Source organism: Arvicola amphibius, chromosome 4 (genome assembly GCF_903992535.2).
Source record: "Arvicola amphibius chromosome 4, mArvAmp1.2, whole genome shotgun sequence".
Taxonomy (NCBI): Eukaryota; Metazoa; Chordata; class Mammalia; order Rodentia; family Cricetidae; genus Arvicola; species Arvicola amphibius.
In genome coordinates, this window is record NC_052050.1 from 62,965,002 (window position 1) to 62,989,461 (window position 24,460).

Sequence of the window (24,460 nt, forward strand, 5' to 3'; positions counted from 1 at the left end):
CGATCACCAGGGCCAGCCTCCCGACCCACCCAAGCAGAGCCGGTGACAATAAGGTTAGCCTGCTGAGCTACGCAGCAGCCACAGAAAAACAGAAAAGCGCCACAGGCTAGACCTGTGGCTTGGAGACGAGACGCTTGGGAACGGCCTTCTGCAGAGGTGAGCACGGAACTGTTGGGAGGGGACTATTTGGGAAGGCTAGGATACATCAAATCCCCCGCTGCCATCAGCTTGTCCGCTCCCCCTCCTCCGCAGGTGAAGTGTGTGCCTGGGCTGTTCCCTACCTGTTCCTCAGAGTCAGCACCTCCTACCCGTGTCTGCACCTTCCGTCTCCTCCCTAATGTTGCTTTTCTCAAAACTGACGTAGTTCCAATGAACCGGGTCTACTTCCAAAGCTGCTAGGGGAACAGCTCCCGAAAGGGAAGTGAAACTGGAAGAGACTGCAGGGAGACAACCATTGTCCTAGAAGGACGCGGCGAACTGCCACACTCTTGAGTCTCTGGAAGGATGTGTGGGCCTTGAGCTGGTCAGCCAGGTCAAGACGCCTTCAGTGCAACAGTGGCTTCAAGTTTCAGACGGACGATCAGAGAACGTCCAATAGTCCGAAGGAAGGACTCCCACCAAAGCCGCTGGGGAGAGATGGAGCAGCGGAGAAGTGCTTTGCAGGGGGCGGCGGGGGTGGGAGGGGGTGGGGGGGTGTCCTAGGTGCTTAAACCAGGCGAGATAGGATGCTACCGCGTGGGAGTTGCTGTCAGTTTTTCTTGCAATTCCAAACAGATGTCACTGGCTGCTACAGATCAAGTCAATTTGATAAAATTGCCAAGAGGGTCTCCTGCTGCTTTTACTAAGCAAGTCACTAGCAGGAAGGAAAAGTATAGAAGTGCTCACCCACAAGCCCCGGGACATTCTGGGAGCCAAAAACAAAACAAAACAAAAAAAACTTTTCTTGCCGGGCGGTGGTGGTGCACGCCTTTAATCCCAGCACTGGGGAGGCAGAGGCAGGCAGATCTCTGTGAGTTTGAGGCCAGCCTGGTCTACAAGAGCTAGCTCCAGGACAGGCTCTAAAGCTGCAGAGAAACCCTGTCTCGAAAAATCAAAAAAAAAAAAAATGCTTTTCTTATTTGGGGCCCTGTGTTTATTTATTCAAGCAAGTGCATCCTGAATGTGGGCTGGATGCCAAGCTTGTGTCTGGTGCTTGACACCACTACCGACACAGCAGGCACACACTGGCTGTTGTGATTATTTTTTGTGTCTGGTGCTTTGACACCACTATCGACACAGCAGGCACACACTGGCTGTTGTGATTATTTTTTGTGTCTGGTGCTTTGACACCACTACCGACACAGCAGGCACACACTGGCTGTTGTGATTATCTTTTAATCATACAAGGGATAGAACCCAGGATCTTCCAGATGCTAAACAAATGCTCTACAGGCAAGCCACAGCCGATCTGGAACTTGCTTTGTAGACCAGGCTGACCTCGAACTCACAGAGATCTGCCCGCTTCTGCCTCCTGAGTGCTAGGATTAAAGGCGTGCGCCACCACTGCTTGGCCAGAAATAATTTTTAAAGTGATTCACTCTAAACCCTACAAGGTCTCCAGTGGAAGCCAAGCTTCTTAACATTTTCTCTCTGGCCACATGATCTTTAACAAATTCTGATTCGCAAATGGGGCGATGAGAGAACCAGCAACTGACATGGTGCTGTGCCAACCCCCAGCCTTCTGCACAGGCTTTATTTTGAGGCAAGGTTTTGCCAAGTTGTCCAGGATGACTATGAACTGTGATCTTCCTGCTTTGGGATCCAAAGTAGGTGGATTCCAGATGTACACAAGCACACCCTGCTGGCCAGACCTTCTTAAAGGACACTGCCCAAGGCGAGTCTCACCTTCAGCTCCTCAGTTCAGTATCAGCCACCTTTGCCTCAAGCTCTTCTCAGACCAGGGCCGCTGTTGCTCTTGTGAGCCCTCCCCTGCAGAACTGCTCCTCTAGGCTGCTGCTCCTAAGGCCGGTGACTGGCCAGGAGGCCCTCTTGACTGGCTGGCTCTTCTCTAGGAGGCAAGCAGCCTGTGCAGAAGGCTGGGGGTTGGCACAGCACCATGTCAGTTGCTGGTTCTCTCATCGTCCCATTTGCGAAACAGAACTTGTTAAAGATCATGTGGCCAGAGAGAAAATGTTAAGAAGCTTGGCTTCCACTGGAGACCTTGTAGGGTTTGGAGTGAATCACTTTAAAAACTATTTCTGAGCCAGGCGGTGGTGGCGCACGCCTTTAATCCTAGCACTTGGGAGGCAGAAGTGGGCAGATCTCTGTGAGTTCGAGGTCAGCCTGGTCTACAAAGCAAGTTCCAGATCAAGCCAAGACTACACAGAGAAACCCTGTCTCAAAAAAAATAAAATAAAATAAAACAGACAAACAAAAAAGACAGACAGGGTCTGGGTAGCCTCCTGCACTGGAAGCCAAGCTGGCCCCATCAAGTACTGTGTTGTGTTTCTTCCTGCCACAACAAGGAGGTTATTGGCCATGCCTGGAATTTTTTGCAGGTTCTAGGGATTTGAACTTAGATCCTCATGCTTATACAACAAGTACTCTTACCCACTGCGCCATCTCCCGAGCCCTGGAGTCACTTCTGCTTCCTGTCTCTGCCTCTGTCTCTGTCTCTGCCTCCTACGCTACTAAACAGAGGCAGGACCAGGTGGCCATGAGGTCTGGGTCTACTTTTGAATTTAGGGATTTGGTTTGGTTTCTTTGATGTTTGTTGGGGACCCTTTCCCAACCTCCTCGGTTATGGATGACCCTGGGTAGTGCCGCAGAAATCAGGACACAGGGGATGCAGAGTAGGAGATACAACTGCATACTTTATTGCAAAGCCAGTGCTCTTTTTATAATACTCAAATCACGATTCAAACTAGGTTCCCATAATACATGAAAATAGTTTCATAGACTAGTAACTGGGTTGCAACTAATTTCAAGAGATTTGTGCCCTAGCTAATCTAAACAAAAAGCTCGGTGTTATGGGAATAACTCTTGTTGTAATATAATATGTAAAAACACCTCATCAGAAGACAAACCACAACCTAATCAGAGCCTTTGAACTACAGTGCACATCTGTGTTCTCAAGGACTGACCATTGGCAAGGCATCCACTGATGGGAGAGGTTTGCCTCCTCCCAACTTGGTTTGCCAAGCCTGTAAGTGAGAAGGCTACCTCAAGTCACCCCTGCACAGAGTTTCTATGCAGTTCAAATTCGGCCCTCTACAGATGTTGACTGTTTTTGTTATTGTTGTTGTTTTGTTTTGTTTGTTTTGCTTTATTTTCTGAAACAGGGTCTTGCGTAGTCCACGAGCCTCAAACTCACTAGGCAAGGCTACCTTTGAACACCTGACTCCTACCCTCCCCTACCACACCCAGCTTGTTTTTGTTCTATAGCACAAGACGCCAGTCCTGCCTGACCTGGAACTTACTGGATAGCCCAAGCTAGCCTGAAACTCTTCCAGTCTTCCCACCTCAGCCTTCCCCAGGTTAGCACTGAGGCATAAGGCAAGGCCAGCAGTTTTGTTGAGACTGTTATTGCTTTGTTTTGTTTTTGTCTGTAAGAGTAAGTTATTAGGCCAGGTGTGATGGCACACACCTGTGACCCCAGCCCTCAGGATGAGGTTGGCCTGGGCTACAAGGAGCCTATTGCAAAGACAAAGCTGGATGTGGCGCTGTGCATCCATGATCCCAGCACTCATAAGTGGAGGCAGAGGAGTCAGTTCAAGACTTGTGCTGTTACTGCACCTCTCCAGAGGAAGGGACAGAGGGAACAGGACGATCCCCTGGGGGCCAGCCCAAAAGCAGCCCTTCTCGGTTGTCCATTTAGTTTTCTGTTTGTTTATTTGTTTTAATATTTATTTAGCTTTGTTTATGTGTATGGGTATTCAGGCTGCATGTATGTTTGTATACCACGTGTATGCCTGGTGCCTTTGGAGACCAGAAGAGGGGATTGAATCCCCCGGAACTAGAGCATTTTAATATACCTGATACTCACAGAGGAAAGCACACACCATAACTACATAAGCCATGGTGCAGGGAGACCACTCTGAGAGGAGAAAGAAAGATTCATTGGAGATCAAACATGGGGCAGAGGGAAGAGCAAAAGGTTGATATGGCAAGCAGGTTTCATATGTCATTTAGCAGGGTGGGGATCTGAGCTGCCTGAGGTAGCTGGCCTTTGGGGGGGAAGGTTAAGGTTAACACATCCCTGGAGGATTAAGGGTGGTTCCTAGCAAACAGGTGTTAAGTTGGGAGCATAGCCCCCAGCCCCTGGCATCCATCCCAGCCTCCCTGGCCTGGGAGTTGCTTTAGTCTGGACTCCAAATCCCAGCATGCCAGGTCCTGACCCCTCCCCGGGGTATTTAAGTGGTCACCCAGAAGAGAAACACGTGGTTTTCAGGACTGCATGGGCTCCCTGCTGTCCTGTCTCCCCATCATGCGCTTGGCCACTTACTTAATAAAACGATGGGATTTTGATTTGGCTTGATTTGACCTAATTGGATTTCTTGCACTGGTGGAGCTGCTCTTTTCTTATTATTTTTACTTAACAATAGGGACCCCTTAAAATATCTGTTTTTAGAAGCCAGGTGGTGGTGCACACCTTTAATCCCAGCACTTGGGAGGCAGAGGCAGGTGGATCTCAGAGTTCAAGGCCATCCTGGTCTACAGGGTGAGTTCCTGGACAGCCCAGGCTGCCCAGAGAAACCCTGGGGGGCAGGGGGAACCGACCAGTTTTTCTAGTAAACAGAACCCTCCCTTTATGCTTGACAATCATGACAATCATTTGTTTACATTATCACCACCCAGCTAGTCCTTAGATTCTTAAGACATAACTTTTCTAAATTGAGTTTGTTTGTTTGTTTGTTTAAATAAGCCAGCACAGCCCCCACCATCTGCTTTCTACACACCAAAGCTAAAAGTATTAAATTTGGAAAAATTGCAAGCCAAGTTCTCTAGAATCAACTTGGCCGGGTGGTAGTCGCACGCACGCACCGGCCTTTAACTAATAATCCCTGTACTCCGGTAGGAGAGGCTAGTGGATCTCTGTGAGTTCAAGGTCAGCCTGGTCTACAAGAGCGAGTTCCTGGACAGGCTCCGAGTTCCTGGACAGGCTCCAAAGCTACTCAGAAAAACCCTGAAACCAGAAACCTCAGTTTTTAGTGCATATTATTGTGCCTCGTCCTCTCTTTCCAGAACATGTCCTATACCCTAAATGGTGCTCACTCTTCTAAACACTGTGTCTGGAAAAGTTAGATAATACTATTTTGTAAATTATGAACAAGTAATGTCTTTCTTTTCTTTAAACTTAAAGGGTCCTGCTTATCCCAGTCTGGCCTCAAACCTGATAAGCCACTGACGCTGACCTTGAAGGTCTTTTGTTTGTTTTATCTTTGTTTTGGTTTTTCCAATTTTGTTTATTTTTAAAACAGGGTTTCTCTGTGAAGCTCTGGTTGTCCTGGAACTCACTCTGTAGACCAGGCTGACCTCAAACTCACAGAGATCTGCTGCCTCTTGAGTGCTAGGATTAAAAGCGTGCTCCACCATCGCCAGGCTAAAAAAGCCATTCTTAAAACATGAAGTGAAATACTGTAATTTATTCTTTCCATTTGAAGCAGTAAAATCAAAGTGTATTTATTCTTTCCCAATTTGGTATATATTTACAATGTGTCTTGGTCACACCACCCACTACTCCCCCTCCCCCATCTCTCTGTTTGCGGTGGGGGTGGGGTTGTGCTGTTGTTTTAAGACTCTATTTATGTGTGTGGGTGGGCATCCGTGTTTGGAATGCACGTGTGTGTGGATACCTGTGGCGGTCAGAGAATGTCAAGTCCTTTGGCGCTGGAGTTCCGAGCAGTTATGATCTACCTGATGTGGGCGCTGGGAAACACACTAGCCCTCTGTGCAGGCAGCATGTGCTGTGTCTGATCGTGTACAGGTGGGGTTCAGAAGTCAGCTTTGGGAAGCCCATTCTCCCACCGTGTGGGGCCAGATGATTGAACTCTGGTAGTCAGAGCCATCTCTCCAGCCCCTGGGACTTGCAGTGATCTTCTCTCCCACTCCTGAGTTTCAAGAGTCACTATGCCTGGCTCATTTTTTATATACAGAATTTCATATACGAGATTCTGTTAGAGAACAAAAACATCTGAAGAAGTGCAATGGAGGCATACATGCGGTACACAGATAGTCAAACAGGAAGACACTGGCGCATGTAAGATAGATTTAAAATAAGTGCACTCGCAGACACACATCATACAGACACACATGCACCCACACTCACTTACACACAGGCACCCACACTCACTTACACACAGGCACCCACACTCACTTACACACAGGCACCCACACTCACTTACAGACACACATGCACCCACACTCACAGACAACACAGGCACCCACACTCAGACATACATCATACAGACATAATGCACCCACACTCATAAACCACACTCACTCACAGACACACATCATACAGACACACCAAAAATATATACATTAAAAAAAAAAACTGGAGGGACTGAGCGATGGCTCAACAGTGAAGAGCATTGGCTGTTCTTAGAGAGAACCTGGGTTCAGTTCCCAGCACCCCCGTGGTGGCTCACAACCTTCCCTAATTCCAGTTCCAGGGAATCTGACACATTCTTTTACACTACATGGGCACCGGACATGCAAAATATTCATACACATAAAATAATCTAAAAAGATATTTTAAAAAAAACTGGATTTCAGTTGCATCCTGCGAAAAGCTTCCAGAGAGGAGAGCTGTGTCCTATCTCACTGGAACTGACCTGTGCCCTCAGAGTGTGCTGTGTCTCCATGGAAACTGAAAATGTCAGGAAGGAATTCCCCATAGTAGTCACCACATTCACACAGCTGAATCTTACATCTGTCTTGACACGCGTCGGTTTCCTGTAGCTTCGGCTGCCTACAAACTCCCTGAGTCACTGAGGATGACCTTGAACTACCAATCCTCCTGCCTCCACCTTCCAGGTGCTGCGCCTTAAACCCAGGGCTTCATGCATGCTAGGTGAGCACACTACCCACTCAGCTACACTACCCCCCTTTAAGTCTTGACTGAAACCACAGATGGGGCCTGGCTAAAGCTCAGACTCCACTGTATACACTAAAACCCAGTCTGGGTCACTCGAGGCGATACACATATGTAACCCCAGTGCTCGGGAGGCTGAAGCCAGAGAGAATTTGAAGCAAGCCATCTGAAGGAACCAGCTCTCTGTGGGCTTGGAGACGTCTGCCTAAGGGTGGGGAGAACCATGGTCCCTCAAGGGCTTCTGCCCCTTCAGCAGTTTCTTAGCACCCATCCACTCGTTTTTTTTTTAAAAGTCATTTATTAATTCATCGTTTTTTGAAAAAGATTTGTGGGAGCTCAGAAGTTAAGAGCACTGGCTGCTCTTCCAGAGGAGCTGAGTTCAATTCCCAGAAACCACATGGTGGCTCACAGCCATCCGTAATGAGGTCTGATGCCCTCTTCTGGCCTACAGGCAGAACACTGTATACACAATAAATAAATAAATCTTTAAAAAAAGAAGGAAAGCTTGGAAAAGATTTGATTTTGCTTTTAATTATTTGCTTCTCTGTGGGCAAGCATGCACACAGTTGTGGAAGGATCAGAAGAGGGACTGGCTCCTCCAGCGCCGGAGTTGCAGGCCCCTACCCCAACAAACTCTAGGCACCCCAGTTTTCAATGTCTGCTTGTTTGTTTATTTATTTATTTATTTATTGGTTTTTCATTACCACTAGCTACGGAGCCAGTCCTGGAACTCACTCTGTAGACCAAGCGGGCCTTGAACTCACAGAGGTCCACTTGCCTTTGCCTCCTGCCTCTGTTGGGATTAAAGATGTGCACCACCACTGCCTGGAAGTTTTTAATTTTTTGAGACCACATTTTACTGTGTGTCCAGGCTGGCATGGAATTAACTATGCAGACCAGACTGTCCTTGACACTGACCCTCAGCCTCTCAAGTGTTGGGAAGACAGGTGTGTCTCACCTGGCCTCTAGCTTGACTCTTCTGAAGGAGACTTTTGGAAAGAATGGGCTTCTACACCTAAACTGAAGGTTGGGCTTGGTCCACACCTCCAGGATTTGCCACAGCCCCCTTTAGTCTGCAGTGAGTCCTTCACAAAAGCTTTCGGAAGGTGTGGACGAACTCTGGAAGGTCAAAGGCCCCAGTTCTCAAGCTCTTGGTGAAGATAATGGCACTGATTAGCTGGGGAGGGTGCTGAGGGAAGACTTTGACTTAGCTGTGTGGTGTTGCAAGAGCTCTGGAAGCTTAAAGAACAAACACTCCAAACCTACCTCCCGCCTCCTCCCGAGTGAGAGGGTCATCCTGTCCATGTTGGTCACCTCATACTGCCTGACAGCACCAGAGAGAAAACTGAGCCAGGGCTATGCTGCAGCAGCCATCTGGACACCGACCCCCACCCGGCTGCTTGAAGTGTTGGTCACGAGACTCAGTCCAAAAATCCCCACACTCCTGCCGCCCTGCCCTTCACTTTTTCAGATGCCCAGGCAGCAAACAAAGGATGGGGCTGGGAAGGCTTCCTTGTGGCATAGATACGACTATGCAAGGTCCTATCACCAGCTCCCTTATCCCTGCATGGCACCTTCAGGAGAGAGCTCCCCAAGGGGTGGCGGATAAGCAGCCCAGCAGCCTGCCCCACGTCAAGCATCCTCGTTGCCCTTTGTGTAGGTTCCTTCCCCTTGTTCCACTTCAGGTTAGGAGACCTGAAATCCCCGCAGCTGGATATGGCTCCAGATAACAGGGTGGGCACTGGGTTGATGGGTGACCTATCCCTCTGGGCTGGTCTGCTAGCCTTGTGAATCGGACCGTGCTGATTCAGAGATGAGACAAGGAGAAATTGCTCCCTAGTTTTCGGCGACAGTTGGTGTGTGTGCAAGTGTGGAGTCCACGGTTGAAACTGGGCGTCTTCCTCAACCGCTCTTCACTTTATTATTACTGTGTAGCCTGGCTGCCTCCCAGTACTGTAATTATAAGTTAAAGGCGTACACCACCATGCCGACTATCCACCTTCGTTTTTGAAGCAGAATCACTTATTGAACCTGGAGTTTTCTGATTCAGTTAGACTGGCCGACCGGCCAATGAGCCCCAGGCGTCTGTTTCTCCTTGCCATCCCAGCATTGAGATGACAACTGTGTACCAGCACACCTGGATCCAATTGAAACTTTCTTACAGCCTGGCTGTGATGGCGCACGCCTTTAATCCCAGCACTTGGGAGGCAGAGGCAGGTGGATCTCAGTGAGTTCGAGGCCAGCCTGGTCTACAGAGTGAGTTCCAGGACAGGCTCCAACAACAACAACAAAAACCCCACAAAAACAAAACAAAACTTTCTTACTCTGGGGGCTGGAGAGGTGGTTCAGCAGTTAAGAGCACTGGCTGCTCTTCCAGAGATCCTAAATTCAATTCCCAGCAGCCACATGGTGGCTCACAACCATCTGTAATGAGATCTGGTGCCCTCTTCTGACGTGCAGGCAGAACACTGTATATATAATAAGTAAATGAGTGAATCTTTAAAAGTAAGCAAACAAAACTTTCTTCCTCTGAACCCCGGGATTACAGTTATACATGCATTGTCTTGCCTACTGTTGGGGTTGAAAGCCAGAGCTTCCTGAGTGCCACACGCCTGCACCTGTCACTAAACCAGCCTCATGTTCCATTTTCACAGTAGCTGTCCTAGCCAGTGTGAGGGGACAGCTCTGTCATAAAACAAACAGGATAGTCATTAGCCAGGCTGGGGGCAAATCAGAACAGGCAGGCACCAGACTCTGAGGGCCTCTCGCATACCCTTGTTGTCCCAGGCTGACCCCTCCCATTGAACGGTGACTCCTAGTCAGCTACTGAGAAGAACGTATGTGCACTCCTAATTAAGGAGAATAAAACAACCAAGAAGTGCAATCAAGAGAAAGGGTAGGGCTGGAGAGGTGGCTCGGTCGATAAGAATGGTCCTCGCTTTCAAGAGGACCCCGTTCAGGCCCCAGAAACCATTCTTTGTCCCACAATGACCTGTAGCTCCACCTCCAGTTACTCTGTGAGGTGCCCTCTTCAGGTCTCCACAGGGACCTGCGCTCATGTGCAATACCTATGACAGAAAAAAAATAGCTACACGTAATCTTTCTTGTTTTTTTAAGATCTAATGTGCGATTGTTTTGCCTGTTTGTATTTATGCACTGCATGCATGCCTGGTACCTAAGGAGGCCAGAAGAGGGCATCAGATCCCCTGGAACTGGAGTTACAGATGGGTTTGAACCATCATGTGGGTGTTGAGAACTGAACCTGGTTTCTCTGCAAGAGCAACCAGGGCTCTCCGCTGCTGAGCCATCTCTCCAACCCCCAAATCAGTTTTGAATGACGTTCTGCCTTTGCTGCGGAATATCGTGACATTCTTTCTCTCTGCCCCTTCCTTTCTGGAATTTTCCTAGCTATTTACTGTTTATTTCCCCAGTATAAATTTTAGGATCAGTTTGTCCGGTGCCAGCCTTGTCTTCTTCCACTGCCCCCTCTTCACTAGCATGTGATAAGGACTCCAAAACATGTTCTTTATTTTCCAGATGACAGGAGATATGGAAAGCCCAAGACGCCACGAGAAGTCCAACCAGGTAGGCATGTGCTCTCCCACTGTGCTGGGTAAAGGGAGCCCCTCCCCAGGGCTCCATAGTCTCCCGTTCCCTAAAGATCTGCCTGCTCTGTCTCTGACTGCTGTGATGAGAGGCGTGTGCTGCCACCATCTGGCTCTAATATGCTTCCTATACACTTCAGGGCTTTAGGGATGGCTGTTCCAATGTGATGTTCTCATTTTAGTGCTCAGGAGAGGGCACCAGGCTCCAGCGCCCTTTACACACGGTATTCAGTTCTGTGTATCTGCACATGAATGTATATGTGTGTGTATGTGTGTGTGTGTGTGTGTGTGTGTGTGTGAGAGAGAGAGAGAGAGAGAGAGAGAGAGAGAGAGAGAGAGAGAGAGAGAGAGAGAGAGTGCTGAAAAGGCCACAGCCTCCAAAACTGATCCTCTGCTCTCTGCCTCAGCCCTGAGCTTTGGAACTGGCCATTTGTTCAACTGCTGTCTGTAGAGACAACAGAGCTGCCATGCACAGAGAGGTGGAGGGACCTTCCTTGACCCAGCCCAGCTCTGCACCGGGGTGTCCCTGCACCCCAAGGGGACCGTTGACCTTTATCTGCCTTGCTGCAGAGAAAGGAAAGTCACTTGAAAGAATCCAACCCTGTCCCTGTACATCGAATTTAGCCTTTCTTCTGATTTTTTTTTTTTTGAGACAGGGTTTCTCTGTAGCTTTGGAGCCTGTCCTAGAACTAGCTCTTGTAGACCAGGCTGGCCTCGAACTCACAGAGATCCACCTGCCTCTGCCTCCCGAGTGCTGGGATTAAAGGCATGCGCCACCACCACCCGGCTCTTCTGATTTTTTTTAAAGGATTTCTTTTATTCTGTATGTCTGAGTGTGTGCCACCATGCCCAGCTCTGAAATTCAACTTCCATTGACTAAGTCAATTTATTGAATCCAAAAGTGTAGTGAGGAGCAGCGGGCAGGCCTGCTTTTCATCCTGCCCGGATCCCACAAGGCTAGCTTTACACCCGAAATAATTACATGGAAACTGTATTCTTTTAAACACTGCCTTGCCCATTACTTTCAGCCTCTTATTAGCTAATTCTCACATCTCTTTCTTTAACCCATATTTAATAATCTGTGTAACAACATGAGTGGTGTCTTACCGGGAAAGATTCAGCATGTCTGACCTGGTGGCTGGCTTCATCGCATCTCTCTCCCTGAGGAGAGGCACAGCAGTCTGCTAATTTAGGAGAGGCGTGGCATCTGACTGAGCCATCTACCTCACTTCCTTCTTCCTGTTCTGTCTACTCCGCCCACCTAAGGGCTGCCCAATCAAATGGGCCAGGCAGTTTCTTTATTAGCCAATGAAAGTCCTCCATCACAAAAGTTTAAGAATTCCACAACTGACTGGGTAGTAGTGGCACACACCTTTAATCCAAGCACTTAAGAAGCAGAGCTGGTAGTTCTCTGTAAATTCGAGGCCAGCCTGGTTTTCATAGGGAGTTCCAGGCCAGCAAGTGGTATGTAATGTGACCCTATCTCAAAAAACAAAAGAACCCAAAAAAACAAACAAGCAAAAAACTCAAACAAACAAACAAACAAACAAAAAGACATATTTCTCTAACAGTCCAGAAAGTTGCTGAATTGTCCTCAGAACACATAAGGGACACACTGGAATAGTCCAAAGAAGCTTGTCAACGGTAGGGTGATGAGTGTCAGAGAACAAGTCTTGGGCTGGGGAGATGTCTTGGTCAGTAAAGTACTTGCCATGTAAACATGAGGACCTGAGTTCAATCCCCAGAAGGGATATAAAAGTTGGGTACCACAGCATGTATTTGTAATCCCAGCTCTGAGGAGGTAAACAAAGTCTGAGACCTCGGGCTTGCTGGCCAGTCAGCCAAGCCTCATTAGTGAGCTTCGGGTCCCAGGGAAGAGATTCTGTTGCAAAAGGCAAGGTGAACAGCTCCTGTGGATCAGTACCCAAGGTTGGCATCTGGTGTGTGTGTATGTATACAGAGAGAGAGAGAGAGAGAGAGAGAGAGAGAGAGAGAGAGAGAGAGAGAGAGAGAGAGAGAGACAGAGAGACAGAGAGAGAGAGACAGAGAGAGAGAGACAGACAGAGAGAGAGAGACAGACAGAGAGAGGGGGGTGGGAGAGGGAGAGAGGAAGAGAGAGAAACAGGTTCTGATTGGTTGATTGGTCTGGGGCAGTCCAGTCTAGACAGAGGGCAGGTAGAGAAAGATATTGAAGAGCAGGAAAAGAGAGACAAGAGAGTACTTTCCTGAGTCTGGCCCTGACGGGCATGTGTACCCTCACTGGCCATGAAGAGGACTTTATCTTTTGATGGAGAGTAGAATGAACAAGGCAAAGAGCTGACTTGAAGATTCAGGTTTCTGGGAATGGACCAACAGAAACCATATGCCCCTCAGGTCTTAACCTGGTAGAAGGTAGAGTCCTCTTAGGTCAACTTCATCAAAGCTCCATACCTGCCCTATTAATTAGCTGGAGTGAGGCCACATTATAGGACCTACTTCCTCCATTATGGTGTTTGTTGTTTTTTGAGACAAGGTTTCTCTGTGTAGCCTTGGATGATATGGAACTCACTCTGTAGACCAGGCTGGCCTCAAACTCACAGAGATCCATCTGCCGCTGCCTCCCAAGTGCTGGGATTAAAGGTGTGCACCACTATCACCCAATTATGTCCTCTGAACGAATATAAGGAGCTCCCAGCTAGGTTTAGGAGGAGTGTGGTGTGACATTTGTCATTCATGTCTACTGTGTACAAGGGATGTGGGCATCTCACTAGGAGAAGCCTGGGACCCTGCTATTTGGTCATGGTGCCTTCTATGACTTCTAGTTAAGAAAATTTTTTGGAGATTGAATGGTTGTCTAAGCAAACCTTGAATTCTTGATCTTCCTGCCTCCACCTCCCAAGAGCTGGGATTACAGCTGTGTGCCACCATACCTGACTATATTGAAAAGGGACACATTGAGTAGCTCTTTCCCTTTGCCAAGAGGTCTGATGACATACACATGGCACAGCTGTTAAATGCCTTTCCTATCCAGATCTGGGCGGTAACATTGCTCAACAGTTTCTCTGGAGTTGGGGCAATCCTATTCCCTCCCCCAGTCTAGAGTTCTGGTTTTCACAAACACACCCAGATACAGCCAAGGGCCCTTAGATGGGAAGGACCTTCCACGGATGGAGAGAGGTCATCAAGCTGCTCCTAGCAAGAGCCAATCAGCCTGACACTCTCCACTCCTGCAGGAGGGACACATCTGGGGCTCCATGAGGAGGACGGCTCTCATCCTGGGCTCCGGGCTGCTCTTGTCTGTAGCCTTCTGGAACTCAGTCACATGGTAAGTGTGCCCCAGATCTTTGGGGTGAAAGGCGCGGCATGAAAGCTGGCTTTCCAGTCTTCCGGACATGTAAATGTTTTTCTTTCCAAGGCATCTTCAGAGATTTTGGGGTGCTTCTGGCTACTTTTGGCAGACCCAGTGGGAGAAACTGCTGTCCACATTTGAAGGCAACGAGTGGATCTTATTCTTTATAGGTGAGGTTGCAGCCAGAAGGCTGTGTTGTACTCCACCCTCATTCTTTCCCACACTACTCTATTTTTATTGCGACTGTTGTTATATTATTATCATACTCATTTCACCTGCATGTGGAGGAGTTGGTTCTCGCCTTCTACCATGTGGTCCTGGGAACTGAACTCAGGTCATCAGGCTTGCCGCAAGTGCCTGTACCTGCTGCTCTACCCTATGATCCCCGTCTGGAAGTGTTGCACTGGCTGTCCTGGAACTCAATCTGTAGACCAGGCTATCTCTGAACTCAGAGATCCTCCTGCCTTTGTTTCCTGGGTGTTGGGATTGCAGCACACAGCACTATCTGCCCAATCTGCTGTTTTTAACCAAAGTTTTTGCTGAATGCTTGTAGCCATCTTGTCACGCGAGCAAGGGCTTAATATCCAAGTGCCAGGCCTGTTCTGTATCGATGGGACTCTTCCTTAGTTCACTGCCTACTGATGGGCATTTAGGCTACTTTAGATGTTTCCTTGCAATTAAAAAAAATACTATATTTAGCCCGGTGGTGGTGGCGCACGCCTTTAATCCCAGCACTCGGGAGGCAGAGGCAAACGGATCTCTGTGAGTACGAGGCCAGCCTGGTCTACAAGAGCTAGTTCCAGGACAGGCTCCAAAAACTCCAGAGAAACCCTGTCAAGAAAAACCAAAAAAAAAAAAAAAAAAAAAAAGAAAAAAAGAAAAGAAAAAGAAAAACCAAGAATGAAAAAACAAAAACCAAACTATTTACTTACTTTGTGTGTGTGTGTGTGTGTGCTTCATGTGTATGAACCATGTTCATACAGGAGCTGGGAGGTTTACTTACTTTGTGCGTGTGTTCAAGGCTGACCAACTCACAGAGATCCACCAGCCTCTGGGATTACAGGCCTGCACCACACTGCCTGGCTTTTCTTGTTATTTCTGAAGATGATGTATCAGCATGTCTATGCATAACCCTTTGTGTATTTGTGTTCTGTCTCTTTCTTTTTCACTTCAAAGTCTTTCCAACTATCCCGCAGAATGGGTCTACCAGTGGTCTTCTCACCCTGGCCAAGTCCTTCCTATATCCCTCCTACCCCAGAGGAAGGGGACAGAGACAGAGCTCAGCGAAAGTGTCTGTCCTTCAGGAGTCCCAATCCAGGAAGAGACCATAGCAGTCAGGCAGTTCCGCTGTGTCCCTTGGATGACTGGGAGGGGATACTAAAGACATGAGAACGTGGGACGTGAAACAAAGCCAGACGAATGTGTCTTCGTCACTTTTAATTTTTACTTATTATTATTGTGTGTGATGTGGGCGGGGACACGCACATGCCACAGTCCGTGTGTGGAGGTCAGAGGTTGTGTGTGATGTGGGCGGGGACACGCACATGCCACAGTCCGTGTGTGGAGGTCAGAGGTTGTGTGTGATGTGGGCGGGGACACGCACATGCCACAGTCCGTGTGTGGAGGTCAGAGGACAAATCAGACTTATCTAGCAGGAGCTTTACCCACTAAGCCACCCTGGTCTATGTTTCTTGTTCTTGGCATAGGGTTTCATGTATCCCAGGATTCCAAGAATGGCCTATGACCCTTGAACTTCCTAGCCTCCTGCCTTCGATCAGTTTTTTCTAAAATTGTTTTCTTTTTTTGAGACAGGGTTTCTCTGTGGAAACAGTCCTGGAACTCACTCTGTAGACCAGGCTGTCCTCAAACTCACAGAGATCCACCTGCCTGCCTCCCAGTTGCTGGGATTAACGACGTGTGCCACCACAGCCTGGCTTCTAAAATATTTTATAGAGCATCAGTACTGGGAACAATGGATCAGGCAAATTGCTTCAGCATCCAAATAGGAGCACTTGTGAGAACAAAGGGGCACACCAGCAGTAACTGTGCTGAGAGGGTACAGCAGAAACACCTGTTATCCCAGCAGCACTGAGGCAGGGGGATTTCCATGAGTTTGGGGTCTGTCTGTACTATACAAGAGTTTCAAACTAGCCTAGGACAGAGTAAGACCCTGCCTCAAAACAAGTAAAAAACAAAACAAACCCCCAAACCCCAGGTATGTACACACTTTTAATCCCAGTATCTGAGAGACAGAGGCAGGGGAGAAATCCATTATGAGTTCAAAGTCAACCTGGACTATGTAGTGAGACCCTGTCTCAAACATACACAGAGAGAGAGAGGGAGAGGGAGAGAGGGGGGAGGGGAGGGAGAGGAGGGAGGGAGGGAAGGAGGGGGAGAGGGAGGGAGGGAGGAGAGGGAGGGGGGAGGGGGAGCACACAGAGACACACGGACAGACAAGAGTGGACAGTGACTTTTCCAGGTTCCATGGCTGGGATATGAGCAGTGAGTCACCAGGCAGGGGACAGGTCCAGTCAGGGGTTCATTCAGTTCCACTGTGCCACCTGGGGCTGCTCTAACTCCCTCTGCTCCCTGCCTCAGGGGCTGCCCTCGTGCCTGCACTGTGCTTCTGGGGCTTCAATGGCCTTCTACTGGTGGTGGACACAACAGGGAAACCCACATTCATCTCCCGCTACCGCATCCAACTGGGCAAGAATGAGCCGGTAAGTGTCACTGCGGCTCTTAGTGCTGAGAATGCAGGAACCAGTCAGGGCAAGACAAAGACTTACCTTTGAGGCAACCCGAATCCAGAAGGTTAGAGAGAAGGAAGCTGTGCATGCGTGTGCGTGTGCGTGTGTGTGTGTGCTTGGTTGGTAGAGTGCTTGTATAGTCCGGGAGCAGCCCTGGGTTCCATCCCCAATGCGCAGCTATAATCCAAGCATTCAGGGAAGTGGAGGCAGGAGGATTAGAAATTCAAGGTCATACTTGGCTACGTAGGTAGTCTGAAGGTACCAAGGTACATGAGACCCTGTCTACAAGAAAAGGCCAGTGACATGGTACAGCAAGTAAGGGATCTCCTGCCAAACCTGAAGACCTCAGCTTGATCCCTGGAACTCCAGTGTCAGAAGAGAACCAGCTTCATTTATTCTGGGCTCAGAGGCACCTACACACACACACACACACACACACACACACACACACACACACACAAACACCACACAAAACCAAAAAAAAAAAAAACCAAATGGAAAGGCCACTCAGCTAGTTGCCAGTCTAGACCAATGTCCCGGTCTCCTTATTCCCACCACAGGCTGCCTCATGACACTGTGCTTAGCATATCAGAAAAAGGAATGACTGCCTCCACCTGGACTGGGCTGTCTCCGAGATGCCAGCAGCACTTTACCCAGGGCACTGAGACCATGGATCTGAAACCAGACACCTACTGTTCCAAGGGAGTCATCCCCAGGGTGGCCGGGGATGGTGCAGACTCTGGGTGTATAAGGTCGTTGTTTTAGCACATCTTTTTTATGTTTTTGAGACTGGGTCTCTGTGTAGGCCTAGCTGTCCTGGAACTCACTATATAGACCAGGTTGGCCTCGAACTCAGAGATCTGCCTGCCTCTGCCTCCCGAGAGCTGGGATTAAAGGCATGAGCCACCATCATCCAAGGCAACCAGTAGTGTGTGTTGTCAAGACAACCCCAGTAAGGCAGGAACAGCACCGCAACTGCTCACTGTAGGGGTTCAATCCGGTCTTCCCGGTGTTCTGACAACCTGCAGAGACGATCTTACCCAAAAGGGCAGAGGCTGATTCTGAAAACAAACTGTTCCCTCAGCCCCACCCAAACTCTGTCCTGGCAGTTGGCTCTTATTCTGCTCAGGTGCCCGGTGAGTCACTTCTGCTCTCAAGGCAGTCTGCCCAGCCTGGCACCAAAGGCAGTAGGGTTGAAAGGAGTCCTGATGGAGTCCTCTGAAGTAGTCTCCTCCTGAGATGGCAGCTGCCAAAAAGCTGGGAGGGCTTCCTGCAGCCCACTCTGGCAGAACAGACTGGAGCCCTCTGTGTCCGTATTAGTAGGCCTGCGGTCTCCACAGCAGCCACCACTGACTCATGCCTTCATCTTTGAGGCTGAGCACTGTGAACACTGACTGTTATGTCAGATAAGGCTTTGCCATGGGCCCTGGGTAGGACACAAGATAGGCCAGAACTTCTTTCTTCTCTTCTACCCCAAACAAGGTCTCATGGAGCCCAGGCTGGCCTCCAACTAGCAATACAGCTGATGATAACTCCTGATCTTCCTTCCACCACCTCACCGAGTTATCCTGCACCCAGGCTCCAAGGATACTCCAAGGGAAGGCACTCTACCCACTGAGAGGTGTCTCAGCCCCACCCTGGTTCTTTCTAGCTCCAGGGCTCCAACAGATCCTCCCCAATCTACAGCTCTGAATATCATGTGGCACCTAGAAACCTTCCTACAGGAGAGCAGTAGGCGGGGCTGGAGGTGGGGGAACCGGTCAAGTTTTAACTTTCCAGGCTCCAGAGGCAGGCTGAGCTCAACCTGCCACTCCAAGGCCAGCACAGCTGTTTCAGACTTTCCGAGGACACTTCAGGAAGGACCTTGGGAACATCTAGTCCCTGGCTAGCTGTAGGAGGTGCTCTTCTCTTTTTCTTGTCCCGTCTTTTGGTTTCTCAAGACAGGGTTTCTCTATGTAACAGTCCTGGTTATCCTAGAACTTGCTTTGTAGACCAGGCTGGCCTTGAATTCACTGAGATCTAACTGCCTGTGCCCCCTCCCCCAAGAGTTGGGATTAAAGGTGTGCACCACCACTGCCGGGCTCAGAGGTGCTGATTTAACAGAATCCCAGGAGCAGACGACAGAGGAAGTTCAGGGTGGCAGGCATTCCTAGGTCCTAGCCTGCTCAGAGACACCCCGATCTCCTCGTCTATGGACACCTCTGCCCTCCCAACTCCTCCTTCCTAGTCTGGACCCCACTGTACTGAGGAAACTGAATGAAACCCCATGCCCAGATCCCATAGCGCTGAGTCCCATAGCTCTGTATTGGGTTGTGCCTGCCATGTGTCCTGGCTCCTGTCCTTTTTGACCCAGGAAATGGCTTCAGCATTCTTCCCTCTTTCTTACTACTGTCTCTCTCCCAACCCAGTTTATTTTTTCTCTGCATTATCACATAAATGCTTTGCTTGTTCCAACTCTAAAATTAAAACACAAACCTTGGCTGGGTGTGGTGACACACACCTAGAATCCCAGCATCTGAGTGGGAGGCAGGAAAATATATTTTAAAAGATATGTATGGGTGCTTTGCCTGCTGTATGTCCGTGTACCACACATACCCAGAGTTCAGGAGAGGATATCGGATTGACAGTCTGGAGCTGCCATATGCATGTAGGAAATCAAACAGGGTCCTCTGTAAAAACAGTCAGTGTTCCTTACCACTCAGTCTTTTCCCCAGCCCCTGGCCCACTTACCACAAATACACACTGCCACCCGTTATGCTCCCCACTGAGGGTAAGCACTCTGACAGATCCACCTACATACACACTCAGAGCTGTCTCTACCTTCCCAGTCATCTACACACTTAGAGCTGTCTATACCATCCCAGTCATCTTTGCAGCCTCTCAACTAGCTATGCAGTCTCTGTCCTTCCTCTTGGCTGTTTTTCCCAAGCATTTAATAGTAAGAAAGTTTTAAACAGAGAGAAATGTAGGAATAACATACGAGACTCATCTACACACTTCAGAGTCAACCATTTAAACCGTATTACTCTTTTTCCAAATTGTTCCAAGTTTGAGACAATGGATGACTATTTTCTCTAGTCTTCTGCTGCCTCATTCCTGTTTCTGTCAGCCCAATTCTCAGGTCATATATTCCCAACAGTGATCCTACAGACACCAGGGTACCAGGTAGAGGCTGCCAGTTAGGCAGACAATCCAAAGTGACCATTTATTATTTTCTCCTTGGACAAGTCATCTGTTCAGCCTCTCTGGGTTGGCCACAAGTAGAGCGAGCTGAGGTTGGGGACCTGCCCATGCTGTCCTCACACCCATGTGGACGCCTTGTTCCCTTTGTGAGGCTTGGCAGTCCAGCTAGCTCTGAGGTCACACAGACGTCTTCTGGAACGCTTCAAGATGGCTGAGCTTGTTGGGCAGTGGTGGCTCACGCCTTTAATCCCAGCACTCAGGAGGCAGGCAGGTGGATCTCTGAGTTTGAAGCCAGCCTGGTCTACATAGCAAGTTCGAGGACAGGCTCCAAAGTTAAAGAAACCATTTCTTGAACTACAAACAAAACAAAAACAAACGGCTGAGTCCACCATCACTGCTTATCTCTCCATGTTTAACTGGTATTTGTTTCATTGTCCCTGTAGAGCACAGCGCTGGGTGTTCTGTGGGCCAGAACTCAGTAGTGGTGGACCCTAGCCCACAGAGCATGTGTTCTGGTGGGACATTCACGAGGACAGAATTGTACAGCTCAGTATTACCAGCCCAAATGTGGACTACCCCAGTGACTCCCAGAAGCCTACCCTGAGCAGGTTAGGGAGAAGCCTACTTCTCATGTGCCCTCCCCACTCCTTCTGTCCTCCGGCAGGTGGACCCCGTGAAGTTACGTCAGTCTATCCGCGCAGTTCTTTTCAACCAGACTATGATTTCTCTTCCCATGCTGGTCATCTTCTATCCTTTCTTCAAGTGGAGGCGAGACCCCTGCTGCCAAGAGCTGCCCACCTTCCACTGGTTCCTCGTGGAGTTGGCCTTTTTCACCCTTGTGGAGGAAATCTTGTTCTACTACTCACACCGGTGAGCTATGTGCACAGCTGGCCTCACCCTGGAACAGCTCCCTGGTCAGTAGTCACTAAACCGTGTGGTCTCTGTCCTCAGGCCCTAACCCAAAATGGCTAGACACACAACTGATTCTCCAACTTGACAAAATGCCAAGAGAAGGGAGAGCTGCCCTGTTAGTATGAGAGAATGGGTCAGTTCCCATCTACTTCCAGATAGTCCTTTCTAGACATCAGTTTACTTTACCACTGGGGTTGGCAGGCAACTTAAGTCAGCCTCATCATCCAGCCAGACTAGAGGAGGCAAGGAGTAGATTCCAGCTCCACAGATGTAAACCTCATTCTCACCTTTCTTTTCTGATGATCTATCTGCTCAGGAGGGAGAAGGGTGAGCTGGCAATTACCAACTATGAATTATCTTTCCAGGCTCCTTCACCACCCAACGCTGTACAAGAAAATTCACAAGAAACATCATGAATGGACAGCACCCATTGGTGTGATCTCAATCTATGCCCACCCTATAGAACACGTGGTAAATACAGCCCCTGGAGCCCCAGAAGTGCAGGCTGGTAGTTCCCTGCCCTTTTTTTTTTTTTCTTCCCACTGAATAGCTGCCATCTCTTGGCTGTGCCAGGTGCCCACTGTGTTCTTATTCTCCCCAACAACCTTTTACACACTGACTCTGCTGAAGAGGAAGTGAAACTAAGTAGAGCTATCTAATTTACAATTCAAGGTCTCCCTGCAGCACCATGCAGGGCAGAGTGAACATCCAGCTGGCTCTCTCCTTTTTCTTACAGGTTTCCAACATGTTGCCAGTTATGGTGGGTCCTCTAGCAATGGGTTCTCATCTGTCCTCCATCACTGTGTGGTTGTCCCTTGCTCTCATCATCACCACTATCTCGCACTGTGGTTACCATCTGCCCTTCCTGCCTTCACCTGAGTTCCATGACTACCACCATCTCAAGTAAGCCAACAGCACCCTTTTCTCAATTTTTGTCTCTGTGGACAGTGGTGTCTCCATCTAAATGTGAGCCAGTCAGGGTGTATACCTGACTACAGGAAGATGCTGACTAGGTAGGGCCACCTTCATCTTTTTTCCTGACATCAGGTTTCTTCCTGCAGTTCATGTTAACCATTATTTGGGTTTTGGGTTTGCTGAATCTCTTGAGCTTTGAATCATCTCAGAACCTATGTACATAAAAACTCGGCACACTTATGCAATGTGGGCTCTTTTCCTTTTTTTTTTTTTTTGGTCCGGGGTGGGGGTGAGGGTTCGAGACAGGGCCTCTCTGTAGCTTTGGAGCCTGTCCTGGAACTAGCTCTTGTAGACCAGGCTGGCCTCAAACTCACCAAGATCCGCCTGCCTCTGCCCCCCAAGTGCTGGGATTAAAGGTGTGCACCACCACCACCTTGCTTGAGATGTTAAGTAATCAGGCATCATACCCAGAAGAGGGCTGGCAGGCTCTTGCCTAGCATGTGCAAGACCAAGACCCGGGGTTCAGTCCTCCAGTTCAGAAACAATCACACAGTGGCTCACAACTTTAATCCTAGCACTGAGGAAGTTGAGGCAGAAACAGTGCCAGTTTAAAGCCAGCTGCACATAGTGAATTTCAGTTCAGTTTGGTGAAACTGTCTTAAGAACAGTAACAAAAACCCTAAACTACCTTCCAACAGACTTCAAATGCTCCAGGCTCTACTGTTACAGCTGGGCAACATGCTGATACTAAGCATGGGAAAGGAGGGCTGAGAGAAGCACAGCTTCCCAACAGTTTCAAATGGGAGATTCTCTTCCCTCCTTCAGGTTCAACCAGTGCTATGGGGTACTGGGAGTGCTGGATCACCTGCATGGGACTGACATCATCTTTAAGCAGACCAAGGCCTATGAGAGACATGTCCTCCTGCTCGGCTTCACCCCACTTTCAGAGAGCATCCCGGATCCACCCAAGAAGATGGAGAATTTGCTTGGACCATCCCAACTGCTCCCTCACAAGTAGGTGTGGAGACTGCCTGGGGCCATGCTGCCCTTAACACAAGCAGGTGTGGAGACTGCCTGGGGGCCATGCTGCCCTTAACAACTTGCCTCCTTTGGCTGCCATACTCTAAGGACTGCACCATCAGGGCGCAGGAAAAATACAAGCTTCCTGCCAGGACAAGGCCATGAAAGGGTGGATCTGAGCTTCCCCAAACTACTTCTCATGTTACCTAGGGCCCAGGAGTTGACTTAGGGAAAAAACTATTTGGGTTGGAGGCCAGTCAAAGGAAAGTCACCATGAGCCTGGTGGTCTCCTTTGGTCCTCTGCTCCAATCCCCAAACTTAGCTCCCCTGGGGAACAATGGGCTGACAGTAGGACTGGAAGATTCCTGATTCAAAAAACTTTCTTCTGCCCAAAACCGGGCGTCCTGGAGTAGTCACAGGTCAGATGTGCTGACATGCTCGACGCGGTCCCTGCTTCCCACCATGAGAGCATCAGACACTTTTGCCCTCCAAAGATACAAACCGCTTAGAAGGGACAACAGCCCGCAAGAGCTTCTCAACGTGACGTGCACCCCAGCCCGTGCCTTAACCTGTTTGTAAACTGAGGCTGATCTCATGTGGGAGAGGACCCAAGTCAGTGTTCTCTAATCCCCCAAAATACCTTCCCCCCCAGCAATTACCCTGAGAACACATGGTCCAATTTTTAAACGGTAAATCAACAGTGAGCTATAGCAGCAGGGTTTCTCCTGACAGTTCATGACTGGGAACCCTGGGATCCCAAGAACTTGGCAAATGTTAAGTTGGATCTGGAAGGCTGCCACCATTACCATTTGTTAAATGTAAGCACAACTGTGCCAATCTTACATATTCAGTTCAAGGTTAGTCAAGACTCCTTATTGTAGATTAAATAAAATACTTAAAAAAAAAAAACCCACACAGCTCATTACAGCGGTTTGCACTGTAGTTCACAGCTGCTCTGGAGATTTAGGTCCAGTTCAGAGCCAGCCTAGACAAAAGCAGCAAAACGTCAATTCTCCAAAACAGGGCTTCATCCCATGATGCTGAGGCCAACACAAGACTGGGCCAGCTGGCAACTTAGCACTTTGCCAGCAGTCCCAGCCTCCTCTGGCCTTGGTAACCTGTGCTTTTGGATTCCTTCAAATACAAACCCACTCCTCCACTTTACCCCCATAGCTGGATGACAGCCAATCCCTTTCTCATGATCAATAAATACTCTCTGTAGTATCATCAAAAGGGGCAGGCCAATTACAAAATGGAGATGACGAAGTACTTTCAAGGGTATATGGCCTGTCTCCATAAGGCCCTAATATTGGTGAATAAGGTCTTAAATTCTTCATAAAAGCATGACAAAGCATGTAAATAAAGTCTATAAACTCTTAACAGATTGTGTTGACCCCTCCCCATACACACACTGTAAAACACTAGAAAGTAAGGCCACACAACTGAGGAGCCAGCTGACAAGGCCATCCCTAAGGACCGTGACTGAGGTGAGTATGGCTCACCTGGCAATCTGCAGAAGGCCATTGGTCAGTTATCATCCACCCACCTAACAGTAAAAAACAAACCACAAAACTATGCTCATGCAGAGACAGTGTGGGCTTCTTACCTGGGGACACACACCAGGTTGCACTCTGACACCCAATAGCAGTGTTTCGAATGGGAGACCAACCAGGTT

The 24,460-nt window shown here is 48.8% G+C and overlaps 1 protein-coding gene across 2 annotated transcripts; it reads left to right on the forward strand.

Moving 5' to 3' along the window:
- On the forward strand, positions 1 to 24,165 carry Faxdc2 (fatty acid hydroxylase domain containing 2). Of its 2 annotated transcripts, none has more exons than XM_038326074.1 (9): positions 1 to 156; positions 10,613 to 10,660; positions 13,893 to 13,984; positions 14,075 to 14,178; positions 16,607 to 16,728; positions 20,603 to 20,808; positions 21,216 to 21,321; positions 21,587 to 21,753; positions 22,591 to 24,165. In XM_038326074.1, exons 2-9 carry the CDS (start codon positions 10,613 to 10,615, stop codon positions 22,781 to 22,783), a joined length of 1,038 nt encoding a protein of 345 aa, XP_038182002.1. In that variant the 5' UTR covers positions 1 to 156; the 3' UTR covers positions 22,784 to 24,165. The 2 variants fall into 2 exon arrangements, with proteins under 2 accessions (XP_038182002.1, XP_038182003.1); XM_038326075.1 differs by having other exon boundaries at positions 20,702 to 20,808.
- The last annotated feature ends 295 nt before the right edge of the window (positions 24,166 to 24,460 follow it).